Here is an 18,087-nt window from a genome sequence, read left to right as displayed (position 1 = left end):
TTGGCTTGCAGAAGATGCGTGTATAAAGATATACTTGAGTCATCTGCATTCAAACAGGGGTATCAACCATAACCATACCAGGGAACTTCTGGTCTCGGCTACCCGGAGCCATTCACTTGCGGAACGCGGCCAGAACTGCCCACTGACGTCAGCGGGTGGTCCCGTGACGTCTGTGGGAGGTCCCGCGGATGTCTGTGTGTGGTCCCGCTGACATCGGTAGGTGGTCCCGCTGACGTTAATGGGAGTTCCCACTGATGGCAGCGGGAAACACTCCCATTTAAAGGGAAAATAGGCGGGGAGCGGGGTGTGTCAAGACCCAGAGAGTTCCCAAGTATTGGGGCGTTGACATTTTACTGCGTGTGGGGCTAACCCCATGCAACGTCAGCGAGACTGTCTGCAACATCACTAAGACTGCCAACTGACATCACTGGGACCCCCTAGCTGCATCCCCCAAAGGAAGGGGCTTCACAGGTATGCTTACGGATGATTACAGCAGTGTAGAATAGGAAGGAGCGTGACCCTGAGACTGGGACATAAACTGTATTAGTTTAATATTAAAGCAATAGGAATATTAATACTGTAAAGGACAGTATAGAGCTTATGAAACTTAAGACATATATATTATATATATATATGTATGTATGTATGTATGTATATAAGGTAACTAGTTAACTATCATCAAGATTTATCTCCAAAGCATTGAAATTGAAATGTGATGCATGCAATAGCACATCGATAACTCGGCACTCGTGCGATCCTACCAATCACTAAGGAGCCTGACGATGTATTCGGTGATCTGTTCGCTTTGTCTAGTTTTCCCAAGCTTGCCGTGGATTCCTCGCGTTCGGATTGGCTGCTTTCTCTCCGGTGTGTGTGGCGGGGGGCCAGAGCTAGCTCGTGAGGCTGAGCTGAGGGACAACCATGGACCGGCTGGCACCTTACGGTAGTGAGTAGGGAAACGGGGGGAGCGAATGAGAGTAGGAAAAAACCGTCACCCCGGAGCGGGTCTCCTTTGTGAGATAAGCTTTATTGAAGCATCTGGAATTGATCGCCCTTCTTATAACGATCATGGAATCACGAAGAGAGTATTAATAATAGAACTGCTACTATTATGCTTTAAGTATTATATATTCTGTGCATAGATAGAAATTACAGACACAAAATGATTACTCTCATTGAGGGAAATGCACTCCTTTTGCAGGTAATATTTAGTAAATCACATAGTATGTGAATTTCTGCACATGGTATCTAAGCAGGGAGGAGTGAGCCCTTTTCTCAAAAGCTAAGACTCCTCCTAGTGATAAAAAATATAAAAGCAGAAAAAAAGACACCTTTTTAATGTAAAGTAAAAAAAAAAATTGGAAAAGCTGCTTTAAAATGTCTTGTTTCTTCCGCGTTATTTGAAATATAAAATCTGCTGTAACCTCAACATGAAAAATCTCCAAAAGGGATTTTTCTTGTGTGGTTATCCGATTTCTGACACTCGGTAAAAACTGTATAAAAATTGCAGTGTATTCTGCGTGAATCTTTTTAATGGCTGTATAAATGCTTTTAGATATTCTGAGTGCCATGTTGAGTATTTTGCTTTGATCCACTTGATCTAAAATGATCCAGAAATCTTTTTGTGTACATGCTCATGGATTCCCAGTCTCAGCTGGTTTTATACCAAGAAGTGTATTATTAATTGGTGATTCGTTATTCCAGATGACCCCTTTGACAAGCCACCATGCCGCGGCTGCTCTTCGTATCTCATGGAACCATATATTAAATGCGCTGAATGTGGACCTCCCGCATTTCTTCTGTGCTTACAGGTATACTATTTCAATAATATAATAATAAATTATAAGTAATAATAATAATACATTTCAGGTATATGTTTCAATAAATGAAAAAAAATGAGACCGCTAGATATGTTACTCAAGCCAAAGTGACATGGTTTAGCATGACTATATATATATATATATATATATATATATATGTGTATATATATATATATATATATATATATATATATGTGTATATATATATACATGTGTGTGTATATATATATGTATATATATATATATATATATGTATATATACATATATATATATATACATACATATACATACATATATATATACATACATATACATACATATACATATTTAGAATACGCAAGATCTTGTGTGATGAACTACTTGTTATATCCAGGTTGCCCATTTGTATAGCTCTGCAAAATACACCGACTGCAGTAATCAACAACTAATAATAAAGTTGTGGTATCCACGTGCGACATAATAGAAATGAGGTTCCTTTATTATGAGTGCTGGAGCAACCTTACAGTGCTTGTAAAGTAATGATGGAAGCCAAAGTAAAAAATAAATAAATCTGGAATTTTTGGGAAATGAGGGTATCTACTGAGGTGCACCCAGTTTTCTGTGTCTTTCTGATTATCAGCTAATGGGCTCGGGGACAGGTGCTTATGAAGCAATATTCTCTCACTGCTCCTGAAGTGAGGATCGCTTGCTTCGGATCACAAACAGTAAGGAAGGGGGGATCCGTAACCAGATCACTCCCCTGCAAGCAGGCTGTACCGGTCACCCAGAGCAAATAGCTCGTAAATTGTATGTACAAGCTGTTGTCTCAAAACCTTGGGGTCATCAAAAAGTAAGTGGCTTCTTTAATGTTTACTGGTACTCAGCCTCACTAAACAAAATTGCATATGCATTCTTGAAGAACAAAAAATAAGTAAACCACTTACCTGGAGTAAAGGCTGCAGCTCTTCAGGTTCTTGAAAAGAAAGCAATAGGAGTAATGCCTGGAGTATTTTTTTTTATGAGAAGATGCTTCAAATGCCAATGCCCATATATAAATATAATAATATTTGTACTTGTAAAACGTATGAAAGCACAATCATGGCTGGCATAATGGGCGCCTACCCAATCTTTACCCAAAACAAAAGATGAGGAGACCAATTGTTAACGCATACATTTCAAAGACGTTCTACAAGAAAACAATGGATTCATATTTACTGTTGAGCCACCTTATGCTGTAGTTTACTATGTCCATAGATGGTGTTATGTGGTTTATTTGCAGTTCTCATTTGTTTCTTTGTAGTGTTTCTCAAGAGGATTTGAATATAAGAAACACCAGAGTGATCACAGCTATGAAATAATGGTACTTGGCATTTTTTTCCTTTTGTTGTGCTTTGTGGTAGTATTCTGTAAGTTGGTAATAATCAACTCTATTTTAGAAATAAGCATCATTTCTTCCAAACACTGTGACTTGTGCAAATGATTTACTGTGCAATTCTGTGTAAGGTTTACTACTTAAGTTGTAGGGCTTTGCATAATAACAAAGTGTAGTGAATTAAATTGAGATGGTTTGAGGAAAGTGGGACATCATTACTTTTATGATGTTCAGGTTTACACTTTGTGTCAAAGAAGTATTGCCCGTTTTTAACAACGCAGTGTTATGATGTGTTGTTCCAGACCTCTGATTTTGCGGTCCTGGACTCCAGCTGGACAGCTCAGGAGGAAATGGCTCTTCTTGAAGCTGTAATGGATTGTGGTTTTGGAAACTGGTAAGCTATCAATCCTTATATGTATAGTGTTGGTCATTTAAAGTAAACATAAGTCGGATGGTGTGCATGGTCAACATTTATTAATAAAGTATTCCTTGCATTAGTTTTTGCTTTTTTCTATAAATAGAATACCGTATTTGCTCAATTACAAGACAAGGTTTTTTCGGAGAAAATGCTCTGAATAATACCCCTCGTCTTCTAATCAGACCTCAAATGATTAGAGGACGTGTGTTTGGCATGATATGCCTTTTAACCCCCTATATGCCAGAGTGGCATATAGGGGTATAAGGCATTTCTGGAGGCAGAGTGGCATAAAGGGGGTATAAGGCATTTCTGGAGGCAGAGTGGCATATTGGGGGTTAAAAGGCATATCAGGGAGGCTGAGTGGCATGTAGCAGGGTATAAGGCATATCAGGGAGACAGAATGGCAAGCCTAGGGGCAGATGTGCATAACTTGGGGGGCAGGTTGGCAAATAAAAGGAAATAAAAACAAAAACAATGTTTTTCTCAATCATAGCTTTTATTAAATATGAAAAAATAGTTTACATGATATAGATATATGATTTTTTTGGTGACTCATTACAATGAACGCTATATCAATTATGTTAAAATGATTGAAATTAATGTGGAGTTCTTATAGGAGAAATTTAATCTTTAAGAACTACGTTAGGTAGAACTAAATATATAATGGTAAAGTTATGGCGGATTAATATAACTAATAAAGAGCAAAATAATTTGATGTGAACTCTTCAGTTTCCAAAATCTAGGTAAGAAAATGATTGCCGTTGCAAAAGAATATTACCTGTATTTTAGATCTGTAAAGACAATCTGTGTGGGTCACACAGCTTTTAACTATAATTTTTTTTTCCTTTCCTTTCCTTTTTTTTTTTTTTTTTTTTTTAATCATCAAGGCAAGACGTAGCCAATCAGATGCGCACAAAGACCAAAGATGACTGTGAAAAACACTACATGAAGCATTTTATTAACAACCCACTCTTTGCTAGTACATTGCTCAGTCTGAAGCAAGCAGAAGAGGAAAAGCATATAAACACAGCCATTCCATTCTTGTGTAAGAGAATCTAATTAGCACCTTTCAAATAGGTTACTCTCTAATCATAAATCATTTTAGTCTTAGGAGCTTTAATTAATTGTGATTTAGGGAAAAGTAAGTAAATCACATTTTCTGTCCATATTATATTAATCATATTAAAGGTGCTGTTCCTCTTAGACAAAAGATTGTGTGCACTCTCTAGTATGAAGTACAAGTAAGCCTTGAAGATCTGTCATTTTTATTTCCTTTTGAAGGTTTAAACACAGAAATTTAAAAGAAACCATTTTTTTTTGCCTACTTTTGTAACTCATGATAATTAGATGTTCCTGATTTAAAAAAGGGACACGTTACTACAAGTAAAGGCGCTTACAGATAAACGTTCTCTTAGCATCACTTGTGTGTTTTTTTTAATTTGATTGCTGTATTGTCAACTTACCAACTATGCATTGTTAAGACCTGGTACCAGTGAGCTTCTCCTGCAATAAGAGCTTGTTTTTCTCTGTAAACATGTAGGGTAAAGTCCCCGATCTTTCTTGGAAGCCATTGCACCAACTAAATTGTGTATTATCCAGAAGTAGCTCATCTGTTCTTAGAAAAACACTCTTACTTTAGTGAATGAACCCCAAAAACTATACCAGGTAACATTATAGTGATGTAACAAACCTAATTCTTTTAGCTACGGAAGATCCCCCAAGGCCATCTTTCGAATCTTTGCTTTCAAGAGATATGGCAGGATACATGCCAGCTAGGGCAGACTTCATAGAGGTAAGTTTTCTTTATTATATAATGCTAATGTTTCTTTTATTGTGGCTATATGGTAACCCAATCATTGGGTTATCTGTACTGTCAGTTGTTACTTTAACAAGTATATATGGTATTTTTTGTGAATTCTCTTTAACAGGAGTTTGACAATTATGCGGAATGGGACCTAAGAGATATTGATTTTGTCGAAGATGATTCCGATGTTTTACATGGTAAGTATACTTAAGGCTTACAGTTGCATCACGAGAAATGGTTTCATTTGGTTATGTTTTTAATATGTGTGTATTATGATTATAAACGGTTTTATGTGATAATTGCAGGTCAGGCAAACATTGCAGCTTAACAACTTCACCTTGCGTTACTAAAGCTGACCTCTGAACTGAACTTTTTCTGGGAAAGGTGCTGATATGGCCCTGCGTAAAAGTTGGCAGAGGAGATTTTGTGAGAGCAGCAATGTCCTTTTAACTATGCGTTATTCTAGGCTACCTAAGCCTATCTTTCTAGATATGCTCATAATACATTAGGAAGTTGTTGAACTGCAACCCTCAACTCGCCTGCAAACATGCAAAATACAAGTGAAGAATACACCCATTGTGAAACATAATTGTCTGTATTTTGTTTTTAGCTTTGAAAATTGCAGTTGTAGATATATATCACTCCAGATTGAAAGAGAGGCAACGAAGGAAAAGGTATGTTCTGCTTGTATGATCGTGCTCTTATATGCCCTTATATGAGACTTGTTCACCCTCCGTTATTGAAAGCACTGATTGCTGGATGTTTATGTACAGTGAAGGAAAAATTATTTGATCCCCTGCTGATTTTGTACGTTTGCCCACTGACAAAGACATGATCAGTCTATAATTTAAATGGTAGGTTTATTTGAACAGTGAGAGACAGAATAACAACAAAATCCAGAATAAGTTGTACGTTGACTTGCATTTTACTCTCCACCATGGCCAAGACCAAAGAGCCGTCCAAGGGTATCAGGGACAAGATTGTACAAGACCATTACCAAGCAGCTTCACAAATGGAAGAAACACAAAATAACTGTCAATCTCCCTCGGTCTGGGGCTCCATGCAAATGAACCTACCATTAACATTATAGACTGATCATGTCTTTGTCAGTGGGCAAACGTACAAAATCAGCAGGGGATCAAATAATTGTTTCCTTCACTGTAGAATCAACAAATGCAAAATGTTGAAAGCCCCAAGGTATTTCTCATTTCTAGCATCTTATGTGTGATTGATCTGGACCTCTATTAGGAATGGGAACTCTCACCAAGCTGCAGTTACTCCCTTCTCTTTATAGATAGGAGCTGTGTGAATCATGGGGGTTGTAGTCCCACAACACCTGTGAGACTACCAAGGCTACCCCTACGGTAAAATACATAAGGAAGTATGTATAGCAAATGGATCTAATCACATCTGAGTATAGTATAGATTACCGCTGCATTATGTAAAGTGGATTTTTGGAAATGTAAGCTCTTGGGCTTGGTCCTTTGCATGCAGAAAGACCTTTTTATAAATAAATTTTTCTTTTTTTTTTTTTTTCTTCCTTGGCTATAGAATTATAAGAGAGCACGGTCTTATAAATCTGAGGAAGTTTCAGAGTAAGTATTTTTGTTTTTATTTGTGGCTGGATGCAATATTGACATTTTAAATTAAACTATATGGTGTAAATGGTAAACTCTTGTAGTAAAACCTGATTTCATAATTAGTAGCGGGTTAAAACCAAGTGGTTCTATTAAATATACTACTGCTTACTAAAATAATAAGCAGGTAGTTTTATGTGAAACACTATTGTTTCTGGTTACAAGAATAAAATGACAGGAAAAATGGGATGGTCTAATCGTTCTTATTTTCTGGGAACAAAAATCCCTTTTTCCTGTGCCCTGTATAAACTGTTTTCTTTCTGACGCAAAAAGATTGATACGAGCATTTAGCTTTGTCTTGCACATGGTAAAATAGCGTGTCTCTGTACCAGAGGGGTCCAGGTGTTAATATACTCCTGTTATTGATATACCCAAAAATCCCTAAAGTTTGCATTGTTGGTTTTTTTTGTATTTACTTAGTTTTAGAAAGGAGGTACCCCAGAGAGGTTCAAGAGCTGTATGAAACAATGAGGCGATTTGCCAGGGTTGTAGGACCATTGGAGCATGACAAGTTCATTGAAAGTCACGCATGTAAGTAAACCGCACAACTTCAGCATGTTCAACAAGAGCCCAAAGTAGCCAATAATGGATGATTATCTTAACAGTGAACCACACAGCCCTACTTGAGCCAAATCTTTACATAGCTGTATCAGGCTCAAGTTAACGGAAACTAAGTAATCTTTTGTTGCTAGTGTGTATATTTATTGTCTATAGGAAACAATGATAATGGCTATAAGAAATCCCTCATGTTATCTGTGCATTATTTGGCCTCGTTGAAGCATAGCGTGATATCAAGGAGCTCTCTCTTTCAAATTCCTTCTGCAGAGAGTATACCTAATTGTATCTTGTTGCCAGATCCTGCCTATAATTACTACACTAAAGCAGCTCTCACAAGCTTGTGTGTAAGCATTTAACTTGCCACAGTAATTAAAATGAAATGTTTTGCTGAGAAGATGAATAGCCACTCAGTATTTCTAATATGTGTTTATATAGTTTATACTCTGCACTTCTCCCAGCTGTTTTGCTTCATTTTATTTTTCTGAGACACCAGTACAATCCCAGTACAATCTAGAGACCATTTTCATGACCACAGTATCCTCAGCAAATGTTTTGTAATTATATGTGTGTTCCTTCCATTTTGAAGGAGGAGGCATTTAAAAAGTCAGGCTACCTTACATTATGATAACAAGAGGAATATATTGATAATTGCAGACTGGCCGTTGACGCTTTATCCTCCAACATCTGCTTTTGCTGCAGCCAGTCCTGTGATTGATTACTCACCATAGCCTTTAAATTCCACTCTTACTATTCAACGAAGTACGGAGGAGTATATATATGTTGAAACATGTAATGTTACCCATTAATTGAAGGTTGTGTCCTCCTGATATAAGCCCTCCACAGGTATTGGCACCCTTGGTAAATATGAGCAAAGAAGGCTGTGAAAAATAGTCTTTATTGTTTAACCTTTTGATTTTTTCTTCAAACAAAACACAAAAATACTCTGCTCTCATGAATGTCATTCAATTACAAACACAACACAGGTTTATAAAAAAATTAAGAAAAAAAATATTTAAAATAAATAAGTGTTAACAATTGTGTGCCACAATTACTGGCACCCCTATCAATTCATATGAGAATCATATATTGGACGCATATTCCTAGTGATATTTTTTTTTATATATATATATATATTTTTTTTTTTTTACTACACGTGGGTGACTAGGAAAAGAAATGTTTCAACTGTGTTTCACAGGGGTATAAATGTTAGGAAACGCATAGGGCAAATTATCTCATTATATAGTGTGCACAAACTAGGGCTGAAACAACTAATCGATAAGGAAAATCGTTGTCAACGATTTTCATTATCTATTAGTCGAATCGATTTTTATCGATTTAGTCCTTATATAATGCGACTTCAAACAGAGATCGGATTATAACACCAGAATCCAGATCCCCGCAACGCTGCAGGGGACCTGGATTCCCCTCACTGTCGGCTGCTCTCTCACTTCCGTCTCTCTCCCCCCTCCCATACACTCCTCTGACTCCTCCCCCCTCCCATACACCACTCTGCCTCTCTACCGACTCCCTGGTATTTTGTGAACCTCCGTTGCTGACAGGCACTTACACTGCAGCTTCATAGAAGCCTCAGCGTAAGTGAAGGTGAGTAACGGAGGCTGTCTGTGTGATGCAGACCCCGACCGGCTGACAGAGAATCGAGGTCTCCTGCAGAGGATCATCCTCTCTGTCAGCTGGTGGGGGTCTGCATCGCACAGACAGCCTCCGTTACTGCCCTTCACTTACGCTGAGGCTTCTATGAAGCTGCAGTGTAAGTGCCTGTCAGCAACGGAGGTTCACAAAATACCAGGGAGTCGGTAGAGAGGCAGAGTGGTGTATGGGAGGGGGGAGGAGTCAGAGGGGTGTATGGGAGCCATTTATGGGGAGTGGAGTGGCATATCGGGAGGTATAAGGCATAAATGGGGGCGAATGGCATATTGGAAGTTATAAGACATATCAGGGGGGCATAAGACATATCTGGGGGTAAAAGGTATATCAGGGGGCTCAGTTGGATATCACTGGCATATAAGGAGTATAAGGCATATCGGGGGCACAGTGGAATCTCTGGCATATAAGAGGTATAAGGCATATATGGGGCAGAGTGGCAAGCTGGGGGTCAGATGTGCATAACTGGGGGCAGTTTGGTATATAAAAGAAAATATAAAGGTTTTTTCTCATAGTTTTTATTAAATATGAAAAATAGTTAACATATGAATTAATATTTACCAATAACTTTGTATTAAAACCTAGTTCGAGAAATACTGTGTTTGGGTTCTTGTAGCTTTTATTATTATGTCAGTAAGAAGGTGAATAGCGAGAGGCCATTGCAATAAAGAGATGAAAGTGTAAATTGTACGTTTTTTATTACATTGTTTTAAATTAAAAAAAATTGCATTTTTTATCCGATTAATCGATTAATCAAAAAAATCATCGGTCAACTAATCGATTATTAAAATAATCGTTAGTTGCAGCCCTAGCACAAACCCTGTAGCATGAGGCCCATACATATCACATTTAGGGGTCCTAAGCACAGTCCTCTAGGGCAATCAGAGTCAGGCAATCAAACACCAGCTTGTAACAAAACAGCGCTATATTTTAACTGACCAAAACCAAATCATAAAAAGAAAACCTAGCTCCCAATTGGAGCCCTCTCTACCTAAACTGTGCTGGCCCAGACTGACCAGCCTAATCACCCACTAACTCGACCTCCCAGCCAGACCCAGCTACGCCAGGCTCTGGAAAACCTCCCCCAGACAGCACACAAAAGGTCCAGGCAGGTATTGCCTCACTTGGCTCAGGGATAGTCTTCTTGTTCAGGGCCTCTCCTTGCCCTGGGAGCACAGGGAACTTCTTCTTCCCCCAACAGTCTCTCTGAGTATCAGGCTCCTGGGGTTTTTAATGCCAGCACCTGTGCCTGACGCTGGCCACATAGGAATCCTGGACCGGATCCTGCAGACTTCTAGCCACTTGGAAAAGCAGGCATGGATTTTCCACAGGATGGGGGAACACCGCTCCCCAATTGCTCCACCCCAGGGGTTCACAGTCTCACAATAGTCATTCATCATAATGAGTAAGACCAAGGAATATAGACATGTGGCAAAAAGTTGTTGAGCTTCTCAAAATCAGAAGTGGCTATGAGAAGATAAACCTGGGAGAGGAAGTGTGTCTATATTGTCTCAACGCACTGTTAAAGTGGATAGTTCAAGTGGCCAAAATCTCCTAGGATCACAGCTGGAGAATTGCAATTAGTTGCATCTTAGGGCCAGTCTCCAAAACAACAGTCCAACGTCGCCTACATCAACAAAAGGAAAGGTTTCAAGAAAAAAGTCTCTACTCTCATCCAAAAATAACTAGTACTGTAACTTCAAATTGAGTCCTGTAGTCAGATGAAAAAAAAACAAGCTTTTTGGCAAACACCAGAGGTGGGTTTAGCACCCACAGAGAGGTAGCCATATGCAAAAGTACCTTATGCCCACGGTTAAATATGGTGGTGGATCTTTAATGTTTTGAGGCTGTTTTTCTGCAAGAGGACGTAGACACTTTGTTAGGATACATGGCCTATACACTCTATCTATATATATGATATTAAATGAACAACTGACTGCCTCTGTCAGCAAGCTTAAAATGGGCTGCAGTTGGATCTTCCACCAGGACAATAATCCAAATCATAGTATCACAATGAACACAAAAATGGTTTACTGACCATAAACTGAAGGAACTACCATGGTCATGCCAGTCCCCTGACTTGCACCCCATAGAAAACCTGTGGGGTGAACTGCAGGGGATAGGCCAGCAGTGTCCACCTTGACATGTAGTCTCTTATGTCATCAGGTGTTATAGAAGATGACTTAGAGAGGTTATCTTGGCAAAGGGAGGTAGTACAATGCATTGACTCAAAGGGTGGCACACATATATAACCGTTTTCTTTGATAAACCTATGTTGTGTTTGCAATTGTTTGAAATCCATAAGAGCAGAGTATTTTGTGTATTGTTTGAAGTAAAGATCAAAAGGTTAATTGGTCATATTTACCAAGGGTGCCAATATTTGTGGATGGTACTGCTTTGCTGTATAAGCAAATAATATTCAAATGGCCCCTGTATGTTCACATGCGTATTGTGTCATTTTTCAAAAGTGTAAATTGTAGTTTATTATTGTAATATAGTGGAATTTGAGCTACGCAGGGAGATCAAACGGTTACAGGATTACAGAACTGCAGGCATTAAAACATTTTGTGGTAAGTAAAATAATCTGATTTTGTTACTATTGTTACTTTTATCTAAAATCGCAATTTGACAGCTAACATGTTAGTGACTGATAGTGGATAAGCTGCACACTTTCATATACCTAGTGTTTAGGACACATACGGATCTCTATAAGAGATTTAATGCATTGAAATTGTAAAAAAAATTGCATGTATAATTTCTGTATTATATACAATTCAAAGAGGGCATAGTGTCAGCCCAAATAATAATATTGTTAGTATTATTGTACTATGGATCTTTACTGAGTGAAAAGGAAAGAGTGATACTCAGCGCTTAAAATGAAAATGCCAGATATCTGGTGTAATGATGCAACTTAAACAAGTATAATACCTTGGTGCTGCAGAACCAACACACTGACCACAAGTGTGTAAAGGATAATACACAAAACAAAGAAATAAAGTGCTGGGCATTCATGATTTTCCCACCGTGCTTAAGGAGGTCATATGTGCTTTATTGTGGTGTCGTTTGTAAATTTTGCGCAGCACTTTATTTCTTTGTTTTATGGATCTTTACTGCACTCTTTACAGTAACACATGGTTTATTGAATATTTACACATTCTCCTACTGGTTCTGTGTATAATAATTAAGGAATAATTGGAGTGTGATATGCCGAGACTCCCATTGTTCAGCATGGGGTGTAGGGGGTGTAGTATAGTATAGACTGACCATTTGTCTATTAATAATACATTAATACATTAATGTCTTAAATAAAGCTAGGGGGTATGACGAACCTAGACCTAACAAACCATTACATTAGGTTAAATTGACTAGCTTACAATCTAGACCTACACTTAATACACGGAAGCACATCCTATTACTATAAACAGGTGTACACTCATGTAATAAAAATGCCTGTTTCTTGCCGAGAAATACTTTATACATGTTCTGGTAATCATCGCAGTAGAGACAAAAAAGTGTTGAACAAAAGAGTACACAGCTTGTCGAAGAAAGTATTGTCTGCTGAGCCAGTGAGTTTTTGCTTCATCGATGTCCAAACAAATCTGATTGTGGCCACCACTTTAGGTTTTCTCATGTGTGTCTTGTAAATAATTACAGGTGCAAAAGTCTATGACCGGTTAAAGAAGTCCAGAGAAGAAGAACGTATGAAGAGGACAATGCTTTCTGAGGTCCTTCAGTACATTCAAGATGGGAACGCCTGCCAACAATGGCTTAAAAGACAAGCTGCCATGTATGGTTTTATAAAGTGTTTAATAGCTCCTGTCTGCTCTTTCTGTATGGTTTGCCTTTCATTGTAGGCTTCTGGGTTGTCTAAGCCCCATTACTTGGTGACTTCTGCATACTAAAGATTGCACTTATTTGGTGCAGTTTGTCTCCTTTCTGGCAACAGCCATTGTTTGCTAATAAATTGATTGAGCTTTAGACCATCGGAAGAGCCTGAGAAACTCTTCTATAAACACATTGGTCTCTAAATATATATTTCTGTTTAAGGTCACTATATATCAGTAGCATTATATCTCATAAAATATGTGTACATATCAAATGGAATGAAAACTTTAATGCTTTTGTTAATAAATCAAACATTTAGCGTACATAAATACCTTAACTAACATATTTAAGACTTTTTTGGGGAAAAAAGCATATCTGGAATGCCCAGTGTTCCAACACTTGACCGTATAAAACATTATGTTATTGGCATTTTGTGCCATCATCCATCCTTATGATAACTGTAATATGCTGCAATTACCCATATATATATGTGTATAATTTTTTTTTTTTTTTTTAATTTCTTTTCAGTGACGCTGGAGTGCACCAAGTCGCACCTGTTTCTAGTTCAGGTAATTTTCAAATTTCTAATATTTATAAAAAATAGGCAAATCATTAAAGATGGCACTCGGCTATTATACACGTTAAAGCACATATGATGGCTGGGGTGTCTCTTTTATAAATGTTAAACCTAGTCCTTGCACCAGAGTCTGAGTTATATATATAACTATATTCTGATATTACACAATCTTTTCATTAACAGGAAGACGAAGTGCTCCCCCCTTAGACTTAACAGGACTTCCTGGTACAGAAAAACTGAACGACAAAGAGAAAGAGGTACCAAACGCTGTGGTTAGAATGTGTAGATTACGACTAAGGTTATGTGAATGACAAAGTGCTGACACAGGCAAGCTTGCAATGGGCCCTATATACATATATATATATATATATATATATATATATATATATATATATATAAAGTATACATACACAGTATGTGGTAACTAAAGCCATTTACCGTATTTGCTCGATTATAAGACAACCCTGATTATAAGACGACCCCCCAAAATCTAAATATTAATTTAGGAAAAAAAGAAAAAGCCTGAATATAAGACGACCCTATAGGAAAAAAGTTTTACCAGTAAATGTTAATTCATGTAAACTATTACATTTTTTAATAAAAGCTATGATTGAGAAAAATATTTTTTGTTTTTATTTCCTTGTATTTTCCAACCTGCCCCCCAGTTACGCACATCTGCCCCCAGGCTTGCCACTCCAATATGGATCTGTGGCCCATGATATGCCTTTTAACCCTCTATATGCCACTGTGCCCCATGATATGCCTTTTAACCCCCTATGTGCCACTCTGCCTCCAGAAATGCCTTATACCCCTATATCTCATTCTGGCATTTAGGGGGTTAAAAAGCATATTATGGGGCAGAGTGGCATATAGGGAGGTATAAGGCATTTCAGGAGGCAGAGTGGCATTTAGGGGGGTTAAAAGGCATTTAGGGGGGTTAAAAGGCATTGTATAGAGCACGCTGCCTTCAGAAATGCCTTATACCCCTATATGCCACTCTGGCATTTAGGGGGTTAAAAGGCATATTATGGGGCAGAGTGGCATATAGGGAGGTATAAGGCATTTCAGGAGGCAGAGTGGCGTTAAGGGGGTTAAAAGGCATTTCACAGAGCACTCCGCCTCCAGAAAAGCCCTATGCCCCCATTTAACACCCCCCCAACACACACAGTCTTCCAATTTCCTGTTGTATTGCTGGGGCAGCGGGTCGACGCACCGGTGCGGGGAACTCTGATCTCTGACAGTCGGGGAAGGTCTGCACGATGGACGCAGACAACCCCCGCTGCTAGCCACACCTTCTTCCGGCTGCAGTGTAAATTGTCTATGCGGATCGCGTAGACGCCAACCCGCTGCCCCGGCAATACAGCAGGAAATTGGAAGCACCGGTAAGTGTGTGAGGTGGGGGGGGAGTGTTAAATGGGGGGGGCGGCAGAAGGATCCAGGTCCCCTGCAGCGGTGCGGGGGATCTGGATCTTAGTCTCTTAGTCAGACCTCTATTTGAGGTCTGGATATAAGACGACCCCGATTAGAAGACGAGGGGTATTTTTCAGAGCAATTCTGAAAAAAAACCTTGTCTTATAATCGAGCAAATACGGTACTTAGAGTTTGTATATATAAAACTAGCACTAAACCGAAATAGTGCATTACTACCATTCCCTTATTTCTTTACGCACCAAACTAATATTGCCATGTTTTGGTAACTGGAGACCACCTTCATGTTAAAGGTTAACCGGTCCGTTTAAAGTAAGCTGAGAATATGAACCCTTTTGTTTTGCAGTTGTGTCAGATGGTGAGATTGGTTCCTGGAGCTTATCTGGAGTACAAAGCGGCACTGGTGAATGAATGCAAAAAGCAGGGAAGCCTTCGACTGGCACAAGCTCGAGCCCTTATCAAGATAGATGTTAATAAGACTCGCAAGATCTATGATTTCCTCATACGGGAAGGATTTATCATAAAGCCTCTGCCATAAAGGGATTCTTGCTTATTTCCTTGAAATGAGAACTTCTGCTAAAACCTCAAAGGGCATATTGTTATAGTTCAGAGGTCATGTTCCATTGTTTTGTATCCAAGTATTTAAAAGTGTACAATGACATAGTTTGTTATACTACACACCTTGGTTACTTTGCATTTTTGTCAACTTGTAAACAAAAAAAACCCCAACAAATACCTGAAGGATTATTTGCTTCTGTACAACAGATAGGACGGCGTGCGAACAGTAAGTCGGAGAGTGAATTGTAAAACATGTGCATGATATTTGCCTTGTAATGTCAACTTGAGCATAACTACTACATAAGTATAGCTAAGTAACCATGAATAACATCTATTAAAATCTTACAGACGTGTTTCCCATTATTTTCTGGGAACTGATTGATTGTAAAAAGTATCAGATATATGTATTTGCCAGTGTTTTGTTCCATATTTTTGGAGCTAACCAAAAAAAAAGTATTTAAGTTCTTTATTTTATTGTTTTGTATATAATGTATGTTTGTCTTTTGTAGCAGTATACTTGTGTTTTTCACTAAAGAAACCCTAGAAAAATTTGCAGAAAAAAATATAAAATTCCTAGTACATCCATCAAAATGTGAAAAGGTACTATTGTCCAATTACAGCGATCAGTCTTGCATTTGTATTTGTTTTTCTTTTGTTAGTATGTTCGTGATGTATGTTTTAAAGATGTTTAAGAAGATTAACCTTTTGTTTTTAAAAAAAAAAAAAAAAGTTTCTTTTCTTTGCTCATTTCTTTTGCAATGCTGGACATGGTGACCTTCAGCTCCTTTGTCCTACTGGGGTAGATATTGGTGGCCAGAGTTTATGTGGCTTTTAGTAGCACAGGACAGAGAGATGGCACAAATCACTTGTTATACATTGAGCCAGTTAACAGAAGGCTTGTGCCACAAGGGGAAGACCCACTAATGTTGGACGAGGCACAGAGCTCCCTTACCACTAAAGACTAGCCTTCAAATGGTTAATGGCGATCACATTTGGATCGTTTTAAGCATAAGCGTCTGATTGTGGTGATTCTAGTGCAGCCACCCTTAACTCCAGTAGCACCTGCTGTAGTTTTAATTTTAAATCTGTAGAGATCTATTCTACACATGGAATAATTTGTGACACATACAATAATAATAATAATAATGACATGGTTAGGGAGGCATGACGATTGTGAGGATGTAACCCACGACAAAGTAATATTGTACCTACTGAGTTAAATTGGTTATTCTTGAAGAATGGGATAGCCTGAAGACGAAACTAGCCCTCTCCAGCAAAAATAAATTCCTTTTTTTTTTTTTTGAGAAGATACTTATATAGAGGATGCTGAGGCACTGAAGGTGATATAGATCCATCAAGAACGTAGTTCTTGTTTCTCAGATGAAACGGACATGAAAACTAAAACTAAAATCTTCTTTGCTGCGCTCACCCGGCTTTAAGGCCTTCACTAAACAGGTACAGACATAGACACTGAGAAAATAGAGACCGAAGATCCGTCAGAATATGATGCAGATGGGAGCACGTCATCTTTCCCAGGCCTACCTCTGCATAATACAATGTCCAACAGAACCCGAAATGATAGATAACATTTCTTTTTTTTTTTACGATTGGAAATCATGTTCAAGTTCTTCTAGTTGCTTTAGCTACAATTTACACTCCCATACCATATTCTCAGTCTCAAGAAAGATGTTTTTTTTTTTTTATAAAATATTCTTAAAGTATCAAAGAAAAGGTATTACTTGGAGACTCTCCTGTATTCAGCATATTCTGGGGTTTACAAACTGATCTTTGCAACTAACGGGATTCAAGGAGACTTTGAAGACATCTCTGATTTAACTATGCATCATACAGAGCCAGCCAAACTCTTCCGGCAGCAGATGTTTATTCGGGATGGACCTTCATTTGAACTCCCTAAATTGTGTATGTGGCACTTTTTGTTTATTATACACTTAAAAGACACATTTTCGTGTGCCAATGATCAAGGGTTTTAGAAAGTCTTGATAATCACTATGCCTTTGGCATATATAATTATATACATATATATATATAATCTATATCTCATGCATATAACACTTAAATTGACATTATAGTTTCCCATACAGCCTCATCAATGAAGTACTTTTTTGTCTTAAAAATAAATCTCCAAAACAAGTCAGGTCTGGTAGAGAGTTATCGTAAAGTAATATAAAACAATATAAAGACAAGCTGCAAGAAAACAGCTTATATATATATTTTAATTATTTAAAAAATCGCATTTATCCAAAGCACACAGAGATTCTGAACCAGACTATATCTAAATCCATCTAGGCAGCAGGTTATAGAAGGTGACATTAGCGGAAACACGACTGGGCACAGTTGGGGGGCCGAGAGCTGGATCTCTCTAATTACGATGGGCAGAAAGGGCCAAAAGAGTTCAGTGCAAAAGAAGATCCAGCGCGTTCTAATCCC

General features: G+C 38.2%; 1 protein-coding gene across 4 annotated transcripts; it reads left to right on the top strand.

Annotated features, from left to right (window-relative positions):
- Positions 1 to 834: 834 nt before the first annotated feature.
- On the top strand, positions 835 to 16,340 carry TADA2A (transcriptional adaptor 2A). Of its 4 annotated transcripts, none has more exons than XM_053457688.1 (15): positions 835 to 946; positions 1,705 to 1,811; positions 3,101 to 3,160; positions 3,475 to 3,566; positions 4,478 to 4,635; positions 5,294 to 5,382; positions 5,519 to 5,591; positions 6,005 to 6,068; positions 6,946 to 6,989; positions 7,452 to 7,562; positions 11,750 to 11,821; positions 12,906 to 13,038; positions 13,605 to 13,645; positions 13,837 to 13,910; positions 15,428 to 16,340. In XM_053457688.1, exons 1-15 carry the CDS (start codon positions 922 to 924, stop codon positions 15,617 to 15,619), a joined length of 1,335 nt encoding a protein of 444 aa, XP_053313663.1. In that variant the 5' UTR covers positions 835 to 921; the 3' UTR covers positions 15,620 to 16,340. The 4 variants fall into 4 exon arrangements, with proteins under 4 accessions (XP_053313663.1, XP_053313665.1, XP_053313664.1 ...); XM_053457689.1 differs by having other exon boundaries at positions 907 to 943; XM_053457691.1 differs by lacking the exon at positions 835 to 946 and adding an exon at positions 961 to 1,085.
- The last annotated feature ends 1,747 nt before the right edge of the window (positions 16,341 to 18,087 follow it).

The sequence above is a fragment of the Spea bombifrons genome, chromosome 2 (genome assembly GCF_027358695.1).
Source record: "Spea bombifrons isolate aSpeBom1 chromosome 2, aSpeBom1.2.pri, whole genome shotgun sequence".
Lineage (NCBI taxonomy): Eukaryota > Metazoa > Chordata > Amphibia > Anura > Pelobatidae > Spea > Spea bombifrons.
The sequence above is the reverse complement of the archived record's forward strand: the minus strand, read 5'-3'. Positions and strand labels throughout refer to the sequence as shown.

Coding starts and splice junctions, on each gene's coding strand:
- TADA2A (XM_053457688.1), top strand. CDS start 922: ATGGACCGGCTGGCACCTTACGGTA. Junction 947..1,704: donor CCGGCTGGCACCTTACGGTA/GTGAGTAGGGAA, acceptor TCGTTATTCCAG/ATGACCCCTTTGACAAGCCA. Junction 5,592..6,004: donor TGATTCCGATGTTTTACATG/GTAAGTATACTT, acceptor TTTTGTTTTTAG/CTTTGAAAATTGCAGTTGTA.